The sequence below is a fragment of the Colias eurytheme genome, chromosome 25 (assembly GCF_061535395.1).
Source record: "Colias eurytheme isolate Ceu_HAF_F1 chromosome 25, ilColEury1 Martin Lab GWU primary, whole genome shotgun sequence".
NCBI classification, from domain to species: Eukaryota; Metazoa; Arthropoda; class Insecta; order Lepidoptera; family Pieridae; genus Colias; species Colias eurytheme.
The window spans coordinates 1,270,950-1,293,970 of record NC_143004.1 but is presented as its reverse complement, the minus strand read 5'-3'; the positions used below and the strand labels follow the sequence as shown (position 1 = coordinate 1,293,970).

General features: G+C 33.0%; 1 protein-coding gene across 1 annotated transcript in view; it reads right to left on the bottom strand.

Moving 5' to 3' along the window:
• LOC149897436 (plectin-like) overlaps nt 1-23,021 on the bottom strand; it is a 109,551-nt gene that overhangs the window by 48,688 nt on the left and 37,842 nt on the right. Inside the window, exons 4-5 of the mRNA XM_090116476.1 lie at nt 18,941-19,030; nt 16,602-16,772 (exon numbers count right to left, since the gene is read on the bottom strand). Of these exons, the coding sequence (XP_089972602.1) occupies nt 16,602-16,772; nt 18,941-19,030 (261 nt within the window). The remainder of the gene's footprint in view (nt 1-16,601; nt 16,773-18,940; nt 19,031-23,021) is intronic.

Here is a 23,021-nt window from a genome sequence, read left to right as displayed (position 1 = left end):
TCCGAAAATACGAAAAATCGCATAACATACATGGGGGTGATTCGGATAGCCCTCTAAGTCCTCTACCTCCCAGCTTCAGTATATCACTACTTTTTGGGACACCCTGTATAATCACAATTCACAAAGGAACACATACGATGTAAAATATAATATACTTAAGTATATAATTATCCCTTTAATGGTTGTCTGGATGAAAAGACCGTCATGTCCACTTTAAAAATAAAGTAAATTTTAACGGATTCGTTTCTAACTACTACGATCATCTGATCAGATTTGTTATTGAATATTTCCTTGTTCAAACTTCAAGTGTTCGCTAAAATTTAATTTAGCGAAATTTACTTGACGAAGACGATCAATTTTACATGTCCTGTCGAAAATATATTTTTGGTCACCGCCACGGAAGGAACTACGAATAATTTTTCAATTTTTCAAGGCCCTATTCTCCTATTCTCTATCTCTATTCTCTCCGCTCTACCAAGCGACGACTATCCTTCTACGTACAATTCTTACCTATCTTACAATATTTTAATATTTACCTACGAATAAGGTTTTTATTAAGTCTTTAAAATACATATCACACAAATAATCTCATTATAATTTATAAGTACATACCTTAAGACTTAATTATGTAAAAGACAACGACTATGATTTTTATATAAGCAGATTTATTAGCGATGCCTCAACCATTAAAATATTGTTTTAATATTTTTCCCTAACTTAATAAAACCCTATAAAAACAAGTAATAAAACTCGATAAAATTTTGGGCCCTTCCCGGCATAATTTCATTTATCGAATAAAAAAATGCTTATAATTCGTACTTATATTACACAAGCATATAAAACAATTAATAAAATAAATACCATAATTATGTCAACTAGCATATATTTATTTCCATTATAATAATTATCAAATACTTCGAATATAATATTCTGTAACGTTTTCAATAGCATACTGCTAGCGCCATCTATCGAGCATCGCTTGAAGCTTGCGAAGCTCAGATATGAACCATTACTTTTTGGTTATAGCGCCATCTACCGTCACTCATATACAACGGTAAGCAAGCAAGCAATATCTTCATTTCTGACGACTTACCATCATTGTCTGCCAGTTTGCGTGTACAAATAAATACATAAATAAAATGTTCATTGTATCGTTGATAAAAAACAACATTACACCTTGTTAAATTTATGTTTGGGGTTGTATGGGGTTGGGGTTGTAACCCATAGATGGCGTTGTTATTAAATTTAAAACTTCGATCAAATATAGCAGATAAGCGCTTATAAGTTTCAAGCTTTCTTTCTGAATACGCCCTTACATTGTATACGTAGTATATTAATTATTATTATTAGTCTGTGACATTACACATTATAGATAATATACTAAATAAATAAATACACAAATATTAAATACTACACAACTTGAATATTATTTCATATACCTACTAAATCTATTTTCTGCATATGTACCTATGTCCTATACTAATTACTCGTACCTTGTATACGTAGTATATTATTATGTATTAGTCTGTGCTCGTACATATTTTACACTATCCGATCCTTAACAAGATACTTTCAGCAATTAAATATTCTGTGCTTTCAGACGCTTTTCGAAAAATCAATCATATAAACCCTTACATTATCTATTTTTGCTAAGAATTTAGGCAAATACCTACTTAAGTTTTTTTTTTCAGTTACTTACACATTATTTCACACTTTTTTTAAAGAATAGATTATATTTCGTATAAATGAATGAATATGTTGCAATCAATGATCAAGAGGGTTGTAGGCGGTCGTGGGCGTACCATCTGTTTATCGACCTTGTCGCCCACCGCTGGGCCAGTGGGACAACTTTTTACAAGTGAAGGTGCAAGTGACATATGTATTATCTGTTTATTTATCTTTTTTACATGATTACGTCGAGATATTTTTTTTAAATGGTATTCATTGTAATAGACGACGTCGTCATGGTAAAGGACGCAGATTCCTGTATCATGATCGATTTTTATTTTTTATATATTTTATTAAAAATATTCGTTTGTTAATTTATTTAGGAAGACTTTCGGCTATAAAATATCACATAACTGTAATGGTTATTTTATCAAACAAAAAAGTGCGAAATTATACGAATAAGAATGAAATTGACAAGTTAATTATATTTAATGAAGGTTTCATAATTATAGGTACAATAATAGCTAGCAATCTTGTTTAATTATATTTATTAAAGTAAACTAAACTAACACACGACATATCATTTTAATTTTTCAAATTAAGTCAGCAAAACTCACGAGTCACGGCATAACATAGGTACAATAATCAACTTTATACAAAATATATCGACATTCAACCAGTATTCTGTATAACTAGGGTAAAAGCCGGATAGTTGCGCCAGTGGGATACTTGCCGCAGTTTCGAATACACTATGTTACGGACATTAGTGGCAATAACGCTTTACTATAGTTGTAAGTACCCCTCCCGCAGACCTCAGTGCCACGTCAATCGTTAGTGTAGACCCACGCGTTTCATCCGTGCTAGCAAAATTGTTCCGTGGTGAAACTTCGATAGGTGTTGAAACTATATTGGTAAGTCATTTGTATTGAATATTTTTGTTACTAATTGTGATTTCAATATAGTTTATGTTTCTTTGCGTGCATTAGACTTTAAATTATACTGTTAATTACATTTTATTGCAAAATATTGTTGATTTATTTCGCAAATAAAAAGGGCAAGTATCCGTATCAAAAAGGATAGTCGCCTTAGAAACTTATGCGGATAGTTGCTCTCGGGGCAACTATCCGCAACTATAAATTCTTTCACTAGCAAATATTAATATTATTGCGTTTTTTTTGGTAATAAGGCATCTCCGTGCCGGTACAATATTAATTTCGCTAATGTTTTATGTAACTTCCAGGAAAATACCCTGTCCTTGGTTTTGAAAATGAAAAAAGACTAGTGACTCATATACTAAAGCTCGGAGACGCAGGATTTCCTCCTGAAAGAAATACAATTCATCAGCTAGCTTACGAGTTTGCCGAAAATTTGGGGTTAAAGCATAACTTTAACAATGAAACAAAAACGGCTGGGCCACAATGGTTAAAAAGCTTTCTGGAAAGAAATCCCGAAATAGTTTTGAGGCAAGCTGAGGGTTTATCAATTGAAAGAGCGAGGGGTTCAGGGAACAGAGAAGACGTTGCAAAATTTTTTGATCTACTTATTACTGTCTTAACTGGGAATGAATTTGTGGGTAAACCGGATAGAGTATTTAATATGGATGAAACTGTATTGCATGCGATGTGGAAAGATGAAATCCCTCGCTTCTGATGATTAATGCCAAAGTTGATTGCCATATTCTTTAAGATAAATATCAATAATTTTACTAATAATAAAATAAATAAAAAATAAAAAGCCTTTTATTTCCACACAACAGTTTTACAATTTTTACAATTTTTGTTAGTAATACATTTATTACATATTACAATTAATTACATATTAATTTAAATTTGACAGTTTTACAATTTGTGTTAGTAAGTAGATGTGAAATTTATTATCAATTACTAAGTACATAAGTATTAGTTGTTGTGTTGGATCCCACATTGGGTGAAGGCCTCCTCCATCTTCCTCCACTTGTGCCGGTCCATACCGCAGGAAACCCAGTCCTTCCCAGCTATATCGACAATGTCATCAGACCACCGTCTGATTGGTCTACCTACATTCCTCAATCCTTCTGGTCCTTTCCACAATGATGTTTCTGATGTCCAACGTCCGTCAGTATAACGACTTATGTGTCCAGCCCATTGCCACTTGAGTTTCAGTGCCTGTGTGAGAGCGTCAGTTAAATTTGTTTTTCCTCGGATTGATGTGTTTTTAATTTTATATATTTTCCTTAGGTTTAGCATGCTTCTCTCCATGCTGCATTGTGTTGATCTAATCCTTTGTTTTACTTTGTTTGTGAACACCCATGTTTGGCAGCCATATAGTAGACAAGGCAACACGCAGGTATCAAATACAATTTTCTTGAGTTTTAAAGAGTAGTTTCCTTTTAAAATTTCTTTAAGGGACCAAAATTTGCGCCATGCTATGCTTATTCTTCTGGATATTTCATCTTCATTATTTAGTTTATTGAATGATAACTGTTTGCCCAAGTAGATATACTTGTCAACATATTCAATAGTATTATTTCTTACACAAATAGGAATGTTGGAGCTGTTGGACATTATTTTAGTTTTCTTTGAGTTCATTTCTAATCCGACCTTGAGGCTTTCAAAGTTCAAACTGTTTATCATTTCTTCTAGTTCATTTGGATTTTCTGATATTAAAACTATGTCATCTGCAAATCTCAGGTTTGTAAGATAGTTATTGTTTATTTTTATTCCTTTGTTTTCCCAATTTATGTTCCTGAATATTATGTCTAAAACGGCAATAAATAGTTTTGGTGATAGCGGGTCACCCTGTCTAACCCCTCTTTCTATTTTAATTTGTTTACCTCTTGATTCCAGTTTAATCTTGCTTGTACTATTATTGTAGATATTCATTAATATTTTGATATATTTTTGATCAATTTTTAGGTTACTTAAAGCGTTCCAAATTGATTTGTGGCTTATACTATCAAAGGCTTTGCTATAATCAATAAATGCCAAATATAAGGGTCTATTAAACTCTCTATATTTTTCCATGACATTTTCCAATGTCTGTATATGGTCCATAGTACTGAAGCCTGAGCGAAAGCCTGCTTGCTCAATTGGTTGTGCGTTATCAATTTTATTTGTTATTCGTTTGAGAACAATTGATGCGAAGGTTTTGTATATATTAGCTAGTAAACTGATGGGTCTATAGTTCCCGATGTCTAATGGATTTCCCTTTTTATACAATAGAATAATATCCGATGTGCACCATTGTATTGGAACAGTTTCTGTATCAAGTACAAGGTTGAACAGTTTAGTTAGATGAGGGATTAAGATCGGAGCGCCTAGTTTTAGGACCTCGTTTGATATCCCATCAGATCCCGGGCTTCTATCAGATTTTAGCTTTGTTATTTGCTCGTACACTTCTCTTTCGTCTATTTTTGGAGCTGTAGCATAGTTCTCATAGATGCTAGGATATTGTTCCGAGACGCTGCTGTGTCCTTCCTTATTTTTGTACAATTCTGCATAGAATGATGTTGCATGATCTAATACTTCTTGCCTTGTTCTTGTTACTTTAGATTTGTTTTCTAGCTTCTGAATCCATGTTTTGTTTTTATTTATTTCCTTGAATGCTCGCTTTGTGCTTCTAAATTTATTGAGATTGTAGGTTATTATTTTCTTTCTGTATGATCTGTAGTCATTTCTAATTGATTTGTGAGTGTCCTTGTATAGCTTGCTCAGTTGCCTCCTCATAGCTTTGTCCTTATTCTTTGTATTTATTAATTCTGTTCTCTTATTTATTAATGAAATGGTTGTGTCACTGAATATATTTTGTTTTTCCTTCTTAATGGTATTATTTGTTTTTAATGAACTGTATATTATGGCTTCCTCTAATATATTGTAATAAGTTTGTGCATTTGTAATTCCTTCTAGGCAATTGTTAATGTTACTTTGTAGGCATTGAATGTAATTATTTATTTCTTCATCTGTTTGAGGGGTCTTAGGTACTGTTTTGAAGTGTTTCCGGTTTTTTTGTGAGATACTCAAAGTTACTGTCACTCGCAGGAGTCTATGGTCAGATGGGAATTTTATTTTGTTTATTATCTCAAAGTTTGTTATCAATCTTGGGGTATTTGTTAATATAAAGTCTATTTCATTTTTGGTGTTAAAATCAGGTGACCGCCATGTCCATTTTCTGTTGGGTTTTTTCCTGAAATATGTGTTGATTATAGACAATTTGTATTCATAAGCATATTCTATTAGCCTTTCTCCTCTTTCATTTCTATTACCAATACCATACTTGCCCATAATGAGACTTTCTTTGTCTGTTGGTTTACCTATTTTGGCATTAAAGTCACCAAGCACCAGCACTCTATCATCAGCGAGTGAGTGTGCCTTTTTAAGATCAGTATAGAATTTCTGCAAATCTGATTCGCTCGCTTTTTCTGTTGGTGCATATACCTGTATTATTGACATATCTAATTTTCCAAATTTCAATTGCAATAATGCAATTCTTTCAGAAATACCAGTGAAATTGATTATTTTATCTTTTAATGTTTTTCTTATTAAGAATCCCACACCAAACATACCTTTAGTTTGACCGATGTAGCAGAAAATGTAGTCATCATGTTCTTCTATGCTGCATCCGAGTCGTCTTACTTCTGCAAGTCCCAAAATGTCACAATTGATAGTTTCAAGTGCATGGGTAAGTTCCAAAAATCTTTCTGGAGATGAAAGGGATCGCACATTGAAAGTGCCTACTTTTATATTTGCTTTGTGTTTAAGACTCTGTTGGTTATTGTGTTGATTATTGTGTTTGACTTGAGATGGAGGGTGGTGGTCTAATTCCCCACGATGACCAGTCGGATTGGGGAATGTAGGTTTTGTAGTTATTGTTTTTGACTTACTTTGATTGTTCATACGGTGGCTGATGGCATTGTCCTATTTGTTCATTGGAGTAGTTGCTGGGTGTGATGATAGTGAGCTGCTTCTCGTTCTCAACACGTCGAACGCGTTGATTCGATTTGATTTAATTATTTGCTGTTTGCTGGGTTGTTTGGGTAATGTAGGAGATGCAGATTCCTCCCTCCCAATTTTACTAATATGTGATAATAACTAATTTAGAGGCTATTTTTGTTATATTGTTATAGTTTTATAGCAAAAAAATGTATAATGTTGATTAGTTCTTAATTAAACAGCAAAACAAATAATAAAGACTGATTAAGTGAATTGATATCAATTTGTTTTTATTTAAAAAAAATATTTTGAGGCGTCTATCCCCTCACGAGGCAAGTATCCTCTGAAGTATTATTTACGATAGGCAACTATCCGCTAGGTTAGGCAACTATCCTTTATTTGAGAGGTCAAATAAAACAGGATTTACTCAAAACCTTTAATAATTATGTTTAATTAAATAGGCTAATATGATGGTTCAAAGACCTATGTTATGATATACATGTTGCATTATTCTTATTAAGTACATAATTTTTCATAATATAGCTTTTTTGAAAAGTGGCGCAACTATCCGGCTTTTACCCTATAGGTAGATATATTCTCCATAATTCAAGAGTCATCACTATAGAAAACAACATGATACCTAAGTACATCTCATAGCATCTAACGCAGCATCCGCTCAATCAACGATTCTTAGAATAAATGACGAGACCACTCGAAAGCTAGACTAATTAGTTCGTCTTGGTATGCCCTAGGTTTTTGTTCTGGAGATAAAATATACTGCCTTTCGATCAGAATGTCACTTAATAAGTTATAATAAGTATTTATTGAGAAATTAGAAAAAAATGGAAAAATATCGATCTCGAAGCGGGACTCGAACCCGCGTCATCCTGCCTTTCCGGGGCAACGCCTAGCCTCTCGGTCACCAGCGTGAAATTTCTCATTTATAAAGCACTAGAGGTCCGCCCCGGCTTCGCCCGTGGTACATATTTCGCAATAAAAGGTAGCCTTATGTCCCGTGTTTTCTCGGGTATCAAAATATCTCCATACCAAATTTCATGCAAATTGGTTCAGTAGTTTAGGGGTGATTGAGTAACAGACAGACAGACAGAGTTACTTTCGCATTTATAATATAAGTATGGATTTGAATGCTAAAAACTTAATATATATTTTTACTATAGATAGGGAAGCACTTGACAACAATCTCGCCTGATGTAAGATAATATGGTCTAAGATGGTACGCGCTTCCCTAGAAGGTACCCGTGCACTCTACGCTTGAAGACCCCCAAATTGTACTCGTTGGGGAATCCTGTAGAGCTTTAGCCATGGTCCTGTGAGGGATATTTCAGATCTGTTTTACGATTTACGCAATATAAAATAAATAGGTATCACTAAAAATAAGAATTTATTTGATTTCTCAATATGTCGGCATTTTAATCTATTAAAGTCAAACCCAGGACTTCTGAGTCTTACTATAAGTAGGTAAGCTTACTCCTTAACTACTTTACCAGAGGTTGTCAATCTTAACTTAGCCTATATTTAAGTACAATTATCACTTCAACTTAATTACGTATCACTAAGTTAATATATGCTTTCATAAATATGTATGTATGTTTATCATATAACCACGAGTGCTTTAATCAAAACACGGATATTTATGTTTAGTATAATTATTATTGTTTTTGCTCTCTTGCATAAAAATATCCTTTTAACATAATATTTAAATTAAATAATATGACATTCCTATATTATATTATACTAGTTGATTCCCGCGACTTGACCCGCGCTGAGTTTTGTTCGAACAAGATAATATTTACTACTATACTATAAACATACTTAAGCCTATGTAAAAAGGATAAGAAATCAACGTTATTCGACTATAAGAAATCTTAAACATGATCCTTATAATCTTATCTAAGTAAAATCACAAAAAGTTCATCCGTTGCGGACATAAAACCTAACCAACGAGTGCTTTAATGTTTATTTGCCGTGTACAAAATTATTTGTACGCATTGTAAGATGGATAAATTTATCTTTCTTTATTTAATTTTATTTATTATCACATATTTCACAGACAAGCCAACTGCGCAAAATACAAAAATGTACACAGGTGCTCTTTATCTATGCATATTTTAAGATATAATATTATGATGAGTAAGAAAATTAAAAAGAATATTACTTACAGTATTATAATAAAATATATTCATATATTAAGTTTAAAATATTTAACAAACTTACAAAAAGCTTCTATTTTTCAACTTTTGAACTATTATCAAACTAAAACCGTATTAAATATTAATGTTCTAAATACGTAATTTATTACGCGTGTTTGTTTCTCATTCATGCAAAACCATTCTACCCAATACAGAGGAAACTTTGCAAAGATAAATCTGGAAAATAGTTCCTTACTTTTATTATTAGTTATTACTCGATCGAAACCTAGCACACAGCTAGTTAAAAAAATCCAAAAAATTCCCCTGGCTTTGTCCGTTTAGCGTTAAAAATATATTCATTAATTCTAAACTTAACACGGCCATATTTAAATGCATATAATAATAAGACAATTACATTAATTCATCTGTTTTGTAAACATGCCGCGTAATCACGAAAGTGGAGTCCATTTTACTTTTAAATGAACCCTTTGGCGAGTTTGAATATGTTGAGCGGGGTAGCGGAATAATTTATTTCTATAGAAACTACAATAAATACTAGTCTAGAATTACTAGAATAGAATTTCACATTTTTGCAAAAACTTAATTTAGGTACGTAAGATTGCTTTAACAAATTGACATAATTTTTGTTTAAATTTCATCGAAATCGGTCAAGTGTTGTGTCGTTGTTTGACAGACAGACTCACATCCATTACCAATTATTTCTAGACAGTTACTATTTTACTATGTACCTACCGAATATAAATTTTAATATTTGAACGTACCTTGTTAAATTTTAAACATTTAAAAATATTAATAAATCTTCTCTTACTCCTGCAAAAAGTTTTATTTTAACGATTAAACTCTTACGATTAGGGTAATTAGTTTATAACTTATATATACTAGCGGTCCACCCCGGCTTCGCCCGTGGTACATATTTCGCAATAAAGGGTAGCCTATGTTCTTTCTCAGGGTCAAAAGATTGTCTGTGCCAAATTTCATCAAAATCGGTCCAGTAGTTTTTGCGTGAAAACCATACATTCAAAACTTTCCTCTTTATAATATTAGAATAGATATATCCCGACTTCTGTGTTAAATCATAGTCCTTTTTATCCCAGTTTAACACTGTATACAAGTAAAACCAGTAATACATATCTACATTCAGTACAATTATAATTATTGATACAAATATTATAATTATCACATTAAGCGCCAGTCGCAATGTATTTAAAGTCCCTGATAAGTGATAGCCAATTAAACTGTCACTTTAACTGACAGCTAAACAGAACATATTATCCAGAAGCTGTTAAACTAACCATAACACTATCTCTACTAATATTATAAAGCTCAACAGTTTGTTTGTTTAAACACGCTTATCTCAGGAACTACGGATCCGATTTCAAAAATTATTTCACTGTTAGATAGTCCATTTATCGAGTAAGGTTATAGCGCATATATCATCTGCATGCTAAGACTAATAGGAGCGGTGCAATGCGCGTAAAACCGCGGGGCACGGCTAGTTAAATATTATTCCACAAACACTGGCACAATAGTAATTGTAAAAGTAAATCTTTTGTCTCTGTTAAGGCCTGGCGTCTAGACGGCCTAGAATACGAACCCTTGACCTAAAGCCTATTTGATAAGGCTATTTGATTATTTAATCTATAATAATAATGCGATAACTATTGCACTTATTATTACATCACGATCTATTGTTATATCTAAACTTTGTATTTAAATATAAGATATAAGGGATATAAAAACTTTTTATTCAGTTAAATTAGTCATTATGAATTAACTTTTTCACTTTAGAATTTAGATGCAAGGGAATTTTGCCGCCAATATTATTCATTTCGTTCACATAAAAATATATTAATTTTTTAATGAATCGTCGCTATTTTTAGGAATTTTTTTGTTGCAAATGGAATCAAAACCGCCCTATGGAAAATCTTGAAGGAAAATCCTGCAATCTTTTTTTTTCTACAAAATAAAAAAAATATTGCCTACAAATCAGCATATAACCACAGACTACTAAACACTAGGTATTCCGTATTACCTATTACCTACATCACACATACAATGACGTCACGACATTACATAACTCAAGTTCACACTGTATGCCCATATAAGGCGACGCGATCGCCGCCCACTCATCAGACAATACTCATATATTTTTTTGTATTATTATCGTAAAATATCGTAGTTGTTTACCTTAAGGGACTACGCAATCGACATACATCTGGCCGTTTTAAACCTTGAATATTTCGCGCTTTCTCGAATGATTAAACAAGGATATAAAATTTGTGGGGTATGGAATCATGCATTACCACTAGCTGTGCTCCGCGGTTTTACCCGCAGTGCTCTGCTCCTGTTGGTCCCAGCGAGATGATGTATAGCCTATAGCCTTCCTCGATAAATGAGCTATCTAACACCGAAAGAATTTTTCAAATCGGACCAGTAGTTCCTGAGATTAGCGCGTTCAAACAAATAAACAAACTCTTCAGCTTTATAATATTAGTGTAGATTGATTTTCTCGGTTAATAATAAAATATTCGTTTTGAATAAAAACGGAATGTTTTTATCCTATTTGTATCGATAAATAAAAATGAAAACCAAGCGACAACACCTAAAAATTTCACACTGACACTAAGTCTTAAAGGGTTCTATTGTCATTTAGGGCCCCCGAGCGCCCTGTGTATGTAAATTCATTTAGCATTAAAAAAGGTAATATCCAGGAATAAGGATTGCATCACAATGAATCAGAAGGAAGTATTGGATTCACTGGAAGAATCTAATTCACGCGAGATTGTTCGAGCCATGTATCTTCATCTATGACTGCACAGTGCACTTTATCAATCACAATCATGTATTTGTAAACATCAGTTTTAAAACAACACTTATAAATAATTTTAAACTAAAATAATGAAGGATGTGTGTTCTTAACTTTGTCGCTAAATAATGCGAAATCTAATTAACATATTCTGCGCTATGGTCCCGATTTTTAGAGCTTTCTACAAACATAATGGTTTTTAAAATAATACTTATATAAGCCTATGTAATAAACGCGTGTTTTGGTATGTTAGTTGATAAATTTTGCAAAAACTTATTAACAGATATTTGTTATGATCCCGAATATTTTGAGATTTCATTCGCAAATAAGAAGCAAAATTTATTTCATAATTAATAGGATGAAGAGATCCTATTGGAACTAGAGTCAAGTTATCAGACAATATTATTTTGTTAAGATCTTTATTTTATTCTTTAGCAGTAAGAATTTCAAACTTTGTTTTAGTACTATTTTCTTTTATTCCGGAAATATTTTGGCACGCTCTGTAGCCTACAGTCAAACTTGATTGATTTAAACTCGAGTTGCGTTAGTTTTCTGGCACCAAATTCAATTTATTTTTCTTACAAAGTGCTCAAGTTTGGTATCAAAATACAGAATTTAAAGACTTAATGAAATTCTTCAAAGTCGATGGTTTTGTCTTCTTCAATATAAACCTACATACCTACTATTATTATAGAGCAGCATGCAGCTAATATTAATATTATTCTATTTTTATAACGCTGCAGGGATTTGATTGTTTGATTGAACGCGATAATCTCCGAAACTACTGGATCGAATTGCAATGTCAATTTATCGAAAGTGACAAATTTATTAAATGTATGTCTAATAAACATTATAATACCTATACATTTAAATAATTATGTTATGTCAAAATTAGCTCCATTAAAAAGCACAAGACACAACTATTTTATAAAATACTAGCGGTCCGCCCCGGCTTCGCTCGTGGTACATATTTCGCAATAAAAGGTAGCCTATGTTCTTTCTGAGGGTCTAAAGATTATCTGTGCCCATCAAAATCGCTCCAGTAGTTTATGAGCCTATTCATTACAATCAAACAAACAAAGTTTTCCTCTTTATAATATTAGTGTAGACTATTATAATATACTAGTTACATTAAGATGCAGATCCTAACTCAGTGATCAAGATTTGCGCAATGAAAACGAAAGTACATACATACCTACATACGGATCAATTATGTAATGTGACATTTTTGGCTTGCAAAAACTCTCGGCTTGGCGAAGATGCCTTATTGGGTGCTGCTTTCGACACAGCACGACTGGTTAAGTATTTTAAAATATAGGTTTAATGTATCGTTTTGTATATTTTGCAGTTTTTCATATTTATTATAACACTAGCTTACCGCCCGCGGCTTCGCCCGCTTTGTCTAAAACCTAATAAATTATTTATACTAAAACCTTCCTCTTGAATCACTCTATCTATTAAAAAAACCGCATCAAAATCCGTTGCGTAGTTTTAAAGATTTAAGCATACAAAGGGACATAGGGACATAGGGACAGAGAAAGCGACTTTGTTTTATACTATGTAGTCAAATGTAGAGCAAAGTTTATCGTATCTTTACAATTAAAATATGGAATAGAATGGAAAGTGATATACATAGTGCGTAAATATGGCGTAAATTTATTTATTTAGAAACTAGATACTCTTAATATTTTTAGTAGTAGGAATCGAACCCACAACCTACAGGTTTATAGAAACGTACGCTTTGCTTACACACAATTTAGGTAATCCTAACCTTCTTTTAACCTAATCTACCCTTACTTTACAACTGATCAAAATAGATTCACCCGTTTCCACATAACAACGGCACATACGTACACCCTTTCACATTCATATTACTTGGGAATTACCACAATTCGCAAACGTTTCGCACGCACACATTAACATACTGTTTGTATGTATGTCAGGGTCACACACGTACACTATTATCTATGTGGATAAACACCATCTATGAATTTCAATTATCCTTAATACCTTAAACGTATGTGACGGTTACACAATATTTTTTCTTTTTTATTAGCATGCAGATACCTACCTATTACTTTACTACATAGTATAAAACAAAGTCGCTTACTCTGTCCCTGTGTCCCTTTGTATGCTTAAATCTTTAAAACTACGCAACAGATTTAGATGCGGTTTTTATTAGATAGAGTGATTCAAGAGTTTTAGTATATAATTTACTAGCTTTCCGCCTGCGGCTTCGCCCGCGTTTTCAAAAAAAAACCCGCATAGTTCCCGTTCCCGTGGGATTTCCGGGATAAAACCTAGCCTATGTCACTCAGAAATGATGTAGCTTTCCAACAGTGAAAGAATTTTTCAAATCTGCCAAGTAGTTTCGGAGCCTATTCAATTCATACAAACAAACAAACAAACAAAAAATCAAACCTTTCCTCTTTATAATATTTGTATAGATTAGGTTTTAGACAAAGCGGGCGAAGCCGCGGGCGGAAAGCTAACCTATATTTATAAATAGTTTTGTAACGGAGGTAAATTCTAAACTCAATCTCAGCAAATAATATAATACTATACTAGTACTTACTCTTACTCAAACTCAAATTATTACTAACAACTAATCTTATTTTGAAAGTACTTACGAATCATAAAATTTTACACTTGCGAATTACCAATTCGTAAAGCGGTTTCTATACTTTCTTCTGTGAACCGACAAATTTCAAGATGTTTTCATATATTTTCTGTTATATAGGTATTGAAAATCCTACTTTTAATGTTACAAATGCGAAAGTTTGAGAGGATGGTTGTATGTGTATTTATGATTGTTACTCTTTCACGCAAATACTACTGAACCGATTACAATGAAATTTAGCACACATATAGAGGGTAACTTGGATTAACACATATGATAGGTTTTATCCCGGAAATCCCACGGTAACGGGAACTATGTGAGATTTTCTTGAAATCGCGGGCGAAGCCGCGGGCGTATAGCTAGTTATTAATAATTAAATGATTTCTATAGTTTAGTATAATTACCATGCTACAATACCACGTGGTTAATATCTATTTTGTTTTAAATTAAACTTTGTTTATGAAAGACTGGAAACAAATTGTTTCTCAACTTAATAACATCAATTATTTTAAATTTTAATGTATATTTTGTCCTTCTATTTTTCATATATTTTGTTTCAAAGCAATTATAAACTAATGTCCATTCAAACAACGGCAAATTACGTAATTGTAGGTCGTTTTCAAATACATAAGATTCACAAAATAACGTGAATATAGTGCCCTTGGATGTTAAGGTTCTTCCTAACTAATCCACCAATGGGCGACATTTTATAAACAGTGACGTCATATCTATACGCAGTGTCGTTTTTACACGCTTATAGCTTCACCTGTATGTTTGTATGGAACCGACACCTATATACTCGATTTTGGCCCACTTTAAACGGATAGACGTAATCTGTGGACGTAATTCATACTTTGTACACTTTTCGATCGGTGACGAAACACAATCAAGTTATTTTTTAACTATTGATTAAAAAGTGACGTCTAATACCTAGGTATATATTTAAATACTAGCTTCCGCCCGCGACTCCGTCCGCGCGGATGTCGGTCTTCGCGTGGATGGTTTATTTCTCCATTTTGAGTAACTCTGACAATGACATCTTATAAATATCTATTGGACCCAAATACGGCTAGGCCTATAATAATACGCAACGTGTGTTCGCGGTCTACAGAACAACGTCTATGGATAAAACTGAAAAATTAAGATTAATTTTTTTTTACGTATTTTTCCAGGATAAAAAGTATCCTATTTTACGCCCAGGATAATAAGGTATAATTATACCAAGTTTCATCGAAATCGAACCGTTAGTTTTTACGTGATGCCTGAACATACAGACAGACAGACAGACAGACAGACAGACAGACAAATATTTTTTTAATCACATATTTGGGTTTGGTATCGATCCAGTAACACCCCCTGCTATTTATTTTTTCAATATTTTCAATGTACAGAATTGACCCTTCTACAGATTTATTATATGTATATAGAAGATGCAGTGGGTCGTGTTTTATACAATGAAATTATAAGTTAAAAGGCGTAGATAGTTTACCAAACAACATCGATCGATCTTCAAAAAGTGCACACGCACATACGGTAAAGTTCTCTCCATGAATCGCGATGACCATATCAGTGTTATCATACTGTAATGCTATTACTACGTAAAATGTAATAAAAAAAAACAAAAACGCAATCTGAACATCCAATATTGCATACAAATATATGCAATCTAGTCGTCAATCATTAGAAAACTTTTTAGAAGTGAAATAAATAAAACATTACGTAACCAAAATCAATATTACTAGGTAATGCTTATCAAATTCATAATAGTCAAATAATTGGACAGACTTGAGGTCATATGGATTAGCGGAGCAAATGTCACTTGCTCACCTAATTACCCACTGATGTTCATTGAAGGTTTAAATCTATGTAATATATTTGTCAATTTGAATACGTATTCATAGAGTAAAAAAAGAAATCGCAATATCTCGTTATAAATAAAAATAAATAAAAAAGTGTTTTCTTTTGAACTTATTTCTGCGTTATTTCCACGTATCGCGATGATATAAATGAAAAGTTGGTTTCGTATTAAAACGTCAATTTATAACATAGCTCATATAGGTAATAATATGTAGGCATATTTTATTTTGTGTTATATTCACAAAGTTATTCTTGTTATGTCGAATCTGTACTATTAATTACTATTCTGTGGTCGATTGTAGCTATCACATTTTTTGTAACTACCCACATTTTATCATCCTCAAGCTATATAAACCATCCTATATATGTATATACATTTTAATTCACACACAAGCATTGCTGGTAGATAGCTATATAGCGAAGATTCCTTTGTGAATTATCTTTTAAAATTATCTCTAATTTCATGCCTTAACAGACATATGGCTGGACTTAATGTTTGTCTAACCGAACGTGTTTGAATTATTTCTCCGACAAAGTATTTCAAGATATTCTATCACCTATACTAAACTTACTTGGAAGTGCAGGATGATCGTCCATATCAATCCCAGGGTGAGCTTCGGGTTCCCATCCACGATGTCTTCAGCTCTGATGTTGACCAGCTTGATCTTCTTGTAGCGGAGGAAGTCCAGCGCCATCTGGACGTTTTGCAGCATGTGGAATCGCATCCGACCTCGCTCCCGCGGCTGCAACATTATCGTTAATGTAAGAATACTTTCATGTTACTATACTAATACTTCTTATACTTATTATTAACTTCCTTTGCAACGGTGACTCAAGACATTGCAGTTTTTTATATTATGAATTTATACGAATACTAGATTTTCACCGCGGCTTTGCCCGCGTTTCCAAAGAAAAACTCGCATAGTTCCCGTTCTCGTGGGATTTCCGGGATAAAACCTATGTGTTAATTCAAGTTACCCTCAATATGTGTGCTAAATTTCATTGTAATCGGTTCAGTAGTAATCGCGTGAAAGAGTAACAAACACACACACACACATCCTCACATTTATAAACTTTCGCATTTATAATATTAGTAGGATATGATTGTAAAGATTTGATATTTTTTTTAAGCCGAGACATCTATAGTCATTAGTGTATGTATTAAGTAGACGCTTATTTATTTATTCTTTTAGCATGCTACGTAATCCAAACAGTTTGATAGATTTTAGCTTAGGATTTTAGCGTGATGGATGTCGTAAGATTATTCTCAAGTCTTAATTGTGAAAACGATACTTGTATAGGTATGTTTAAAAGTTAACAAGCTTTTACTTCCCTTCATTTGTCGCCACAATCCTGTTTCATTATTATTATTAAGTATAGCATCTATTTTCTAGTAAAACGTATCTAATGTACGTTTTTAATTTGTTAATTAATTCATGTTTAACATGGCTATATTTTTGGCCATTTATAACATATCATGTCAAACCACACCCTCGTAGTAGATGACTCTAAGTCATGACATTGCATTTTGTTAAAAACCATTTGTTTCAATTACTTTCATAATAAATTATGTTTTAAGTATATTATTATGATATTGGTAAGGCTAATATTATAAAGAGAGATTTGATTTAATGTTGGTTAGTTGGAAACGAATTGACTCGTAAAGGACAATTTAAATTACTATTGGAAAGGTTCATCTTTACGTAGTACCTAATATTAAAAAAAGTGAAGTCCCATGTCCCCTAGTAAGATGCATTATACATCTGTTTCACTGATCGATTTTCTTTAGGGACAAGTAGGTGATCAGCCTTCTGTGTGCTGCCAGACCGAGACATTTTTTTTCCTTCGTCTCCACCGGGAATCGAACCCAGGACCCCTCGGTGTTACGCTCACGCGTCAACCACTGTACCAAGGAGGCGGTCTATACATAGTAATAGGTATAGTATAGGGTATATTTAACTCCCATTTATCTCGGACAGAGCCGCGCAAAAAGGCTAGTTTAATAAATAATTAGACCTAACTACAAATAGGTACCTAGATAGAATTTCGTCGCGAATTTACTTGACTTTTTAAAGTGAAACTTTTATTACATCGTCTCAAACTTTTTGGTCTGTGTAGCGCATGTCGCGTGTATCGCGACGCCGAGTAGGTATACCTACTCGGCAGCCGACCGACACGCGACATGCGCTACACAAAGCAGTGTTCGGAACCGTTCGAACAGTTTCACTTTTACCGTGGTTTCATAAAACCACACAACATTTTATTTTTGTGTTTTATTTGACGTTTTCTATATTTTATCATTGTGGTTTTATGGTAGTTTTAGGTAATTGGCATAATTATATATATTTACTATGTTTTAAACATACGGAACCCCAATATCTATCTACATTCAGCTGCCATATAAATCAAGTAGGGTACCGACAGGTGCTCGAACGTGCTACCCTTGCGGTCGAGGTGAACCGCGACACCAATTGTGTCATTGTATTTATAAGCGAAATTGTTTATTTCTTAATTTTATTATTTTTGTTTCTATAGAGCATATTGTCTTTACAAGTATTATTTACTTTTATTAAATAATTATCTTTTACTATTTAGTGCAAAACACCGTTAAAGCAGTCTATTCGTAGAGCCGTCATTTGGATTTATAAAGCACGAAAAAATTTACCTACATACACTTATAATTCCTATTATATCATTGTAAAATTCATTCACTTTGATAATCATATGTTTAAAAAATAAAACTTTAAGTGAATAATACCAAAGCAACCAATAATTAAGACGAATATAGCTTTCAGGCTTCAAAAATTAAAAATCATGTAACATAAACTATATTATGTATACAACAGACTACTATGGGCATTTTAAATATTAGTTTATGTTAATAATACGATAAATGGTTAATAATACTTACAAGGTGTTCGCCAGAAAGCACCTCCAGCAGGGATATGAGGTTGAGTCCATCCCGCAGGTCTTCGAACAGGTCGTTCACATGTCGGTTCACCTGCAACATCATCATCATCGTAATTCATCAACAAAAACATTTTTTCTCATTTTTTTTCAAATATTTAGGAATTTTAGTGTTATAACTGAAAATTAAAAGAGATCAAAATTATCAAAAACAACACAAATATCATTGAAAAAGTTGTTGGATGTAAAAATTGGTCAAAATTTTAAAGGTCACTTTTGTTTATAACATAATATGCGTAATGAAGATTGATTACAGAAACTTATGAATAATTTATTAATTATTACATATAATATGTATCAACAACGACTCTAATGAATTAAAAAACAGTTACAAAAAATATTTGTATTTTTCTTAGATAAAATAACTAAAAACTAAACACTCAGATTCTAATTATACAAATAAAAAGTAAAAACACACACACGTTTAAAAAAATATGTATGTACGTTTGCACATACAAAAAGTTACAGCATTAAGGATTCTAGATGGTTGTTGGATAAGAGGAAAAGGAATTCTATAAACTATCATACACACTAATTAATTCACACATTACAACAACAACAAAATCAAAAGACAACAAAAAAATATAATAATTAAAAGTAGCTGCATGCTCTTTTTTAAAATATTATTGCAAATTCAATAGTACGCACAATAATTTTATTACTACAAGTTCTACAGATAATTTCAATCATATTATTTAAAAGCGATAAAAAAAGGAATCTATCATCTTTTTTATAAAGTTGAAAAATAGACTGTATTTCTCCAATATTTTCTACTCACTTCATTATTGAATGTTTATCGAATCAACTTTACAAGTGGTATTCAGGACTATACTTCAATATAAGATCAAAATTAAAACAACAAACATTCATGATTCCTCTTTATATCGCTTATACGTATTTTCAACAATAAACAATCAAACAAATAACGCAAAACAAATCATTATACATAACTACTAAGGGCCGATTTTTCAATTCTTGGTTACTTATCCGTCCCTTAAAGTATTACAATTTACACGATAACATTAAAATGTCACGTAAACTGTCAAATACGGGCAATTAGAATACGTTTTTAAAATAGTAGTATTATATACATACATTATTCGACGAATAAGTTTTAACCAAGGATTGAAAAATCAGCCCTAAATACATTAAATACCAAAATTATTAATGCTAGTGGAACTACAATAAAACTTAAAAGCAATACTCATAATGCTGACGTCTATAAAACAGTAGTAAATCATAAGAAGGTAATTAATTACATACCTACTACAAATTCTATACTATTTACAAATTACAATAAAATTTAGGTGCAATTACATCTAAATTTCAGCTGATCTTTGAATACTAAAAGTGGAATATTTGCAATGCACGTATTCTGTTTGCAATAAATACTCGATTATTTTACTCGACTGTTTAGAAGTGCTCTTTACTGAGAGCTATGCTCGGTATTTCTCTAAGGGACCAAGTCCGGGACGAAGTTATTCGCCAGAGAACGAAAGTCACCGACATAGCTCAACGAATTAGCAAGCTGAAGTGGCAGTGGGCTTTTTTCTTATCGATAATAATCTTTTTTGTTTCAAAATAACGCTTTTGTAAGCCCGACTTACAGTAATATGAGGTCTTACTTAAGTTTGAGTTAGTTCTCAAGATCAGCTGAACACACATGCGACTCACCTGTTGCGGCGGACAGCAGGGCTGGTTGTTGACGACCTCGCACACGTGCAGCCGTGTGTACGTCTGTCCGAGCAGCGTGAAATATTCAAACACCTGGGTCAGACCGCGCAATATAACTAGGGCATGCACCCGGGTTTACCCGGTTCCGAAAAACCCGGGTAAACCCGGGTTTTTTGATGATCTTGAGAACCGGGTCTGAATAGTATGAAACCCGGTTCTCCCGGTTCCGACCAAAATATTAAAATATAAAGTATTATTTATATTTTGCTGCATTATTTTAACAAATTTATTCTATCTGGCAACGTCCGACTCACGTGCATCGCGAATTTTCGTGCCACGCCCCAAGCGTGGCTCTGATTGGTTGTCTAAATCCGCTAGCGATACTAATTGTCAAAAGCGTACGATATTTTGCTAAGGATTTATTCACCCTACGAAAATTTTGGTCGTTGTCGTCGTCGTCGTGGGTAGTGTGACCGAACCATTACTAAAATATCATGACCGTAATGTCAAAAATTAGCGATAGCAGTTACTATTCCGCGTTTATTATATTCTCTGCCGTTAGTCTCACCCCCCCAGATGCTATAAGTTTCCTAGTGGTTTATTACCAAAAAAAAAATTAGGCTTCGAAAATGACAAAAATTAGAGGCTACTGAAATATTTTTATTACATTTGTCGTGAATTTGAAAAGCTGTTGATTTAACTGTTTCATATAAAGATCCAGTCAACTCACAAGCCAACGCATCAAAAGGTACAGCCGTAAATGCTAAAAATTTTCGCAAATTTCGACATTCGCATGGGACTCAAAACCTACAGGGTACTTCTCATGAACACAGCCTTTAAATTGGGTAAAAGTAACGTCTTTAACACAGAAAAAGGAAGAATTGCTAGAAACATAAATTTTAAAGTTACAACATTATAATAGACTAGCTGCTCCGCGCGGTTTCACCCCCGTGGCTCCACTCCTGTTGCCCGTAGCGTGATGAAATATAGCCTATAACCTTCCTCGATAAATGGGCTATCTAACACCGAAAGAATTTTTCAAATCGGAGTAGTTCCCGAGATTAGTGCGTTCAAACAAACAAACAAACAAATAAACTCTTCAGCTTTATAATATTAGTATAGATTTGTTTGGAGCCCTAGGAGCGCGAGTCCGACTCGCACTTGGCCGGTTTTTTGCTTTACAGTTTGCAGTTAATGAATAAGGTTTAAGTTTATATGTGATATTATGATAACAAGGTACTTTTATAAGACTGATAAATAAAGAGAAGTATTGAAATTTTGTTTCTTTATTAATTAAATAAAATAAGACACAAGCCGCGTAAAATAAAAGGCCCATCAGGTACTTTTACAGTTACTCTTGTTTAATTTCGTATTTTTTTCCGAGGTATTATAAAAGAACCGGGTAACCCGGTTCTACCCGGTTCTGAGCTCGATTTGGAACCGGGTTTCAGAAACTTGGAACCGGACTCGGTTCTGCATGCCCTAAATATAACGCTTACAATTTGTTTACGTCGCTACTTATACCCAATACTACGCCTAGGTAGACGCTATCCCGCAACACGCAGCGTACCGCGAATTTTATAATGTGTGCAATTATCAACCGCATAAACGCGCGTGAATGCGTTTTCAGTGGGACTGTGCTCTTTCTATACAAACGGAGATATTTACAAGCAACTTCAGCAGGGATAGAATGTCACCAAGACAAAAGGCACGAACGACCGATCGCTTATTTTTGATTGGCCATCCAACCATCCATTAGCAATTGAAAGCCTTTAATAGCTGGTGATTTTTAAGAAAAACTCGCTCGACGTGTCTTTGCTACGCTACGCTGCGTGTTGCGGTGCGGTGTGCTAATTGTCTTATGCAGCTTCGAGCTTTATTTTATGGCGCTGCGTTTCGTGTTATAATCGAGCCGTTATATCAAAAATATGATTACGTCTTCGATCAAAGACGAACATGAATAGTATTTTCTTATTTAATTTTGCGTAATTCCTTGTGGCACTTAACCGAGAGAACATCCTTACATATCAATCGGTTTAAAAATCACGAGGTTCTAATGTAACAAAGTGATAATCCTTTTCAATGGTGGTTAGAAAGAACCTAAAAAGAATCCAGGATGAATCCATAAATCAGTAATTTTTGAACATCCAACAAACTTAATCACATATATAATCAACGTAAATTAAAATTTTTGACATTATTAATGCATTCTTAACATAAATTTACATAATTATTCATTCATCAACTTGATAATTATCCAATAAATTGGTAAATACATTTTCATTCATCAGTTTAAAATATTTTATGAATAAACATTATATATTGAAAATAACACAGCATGCAGCTAACTA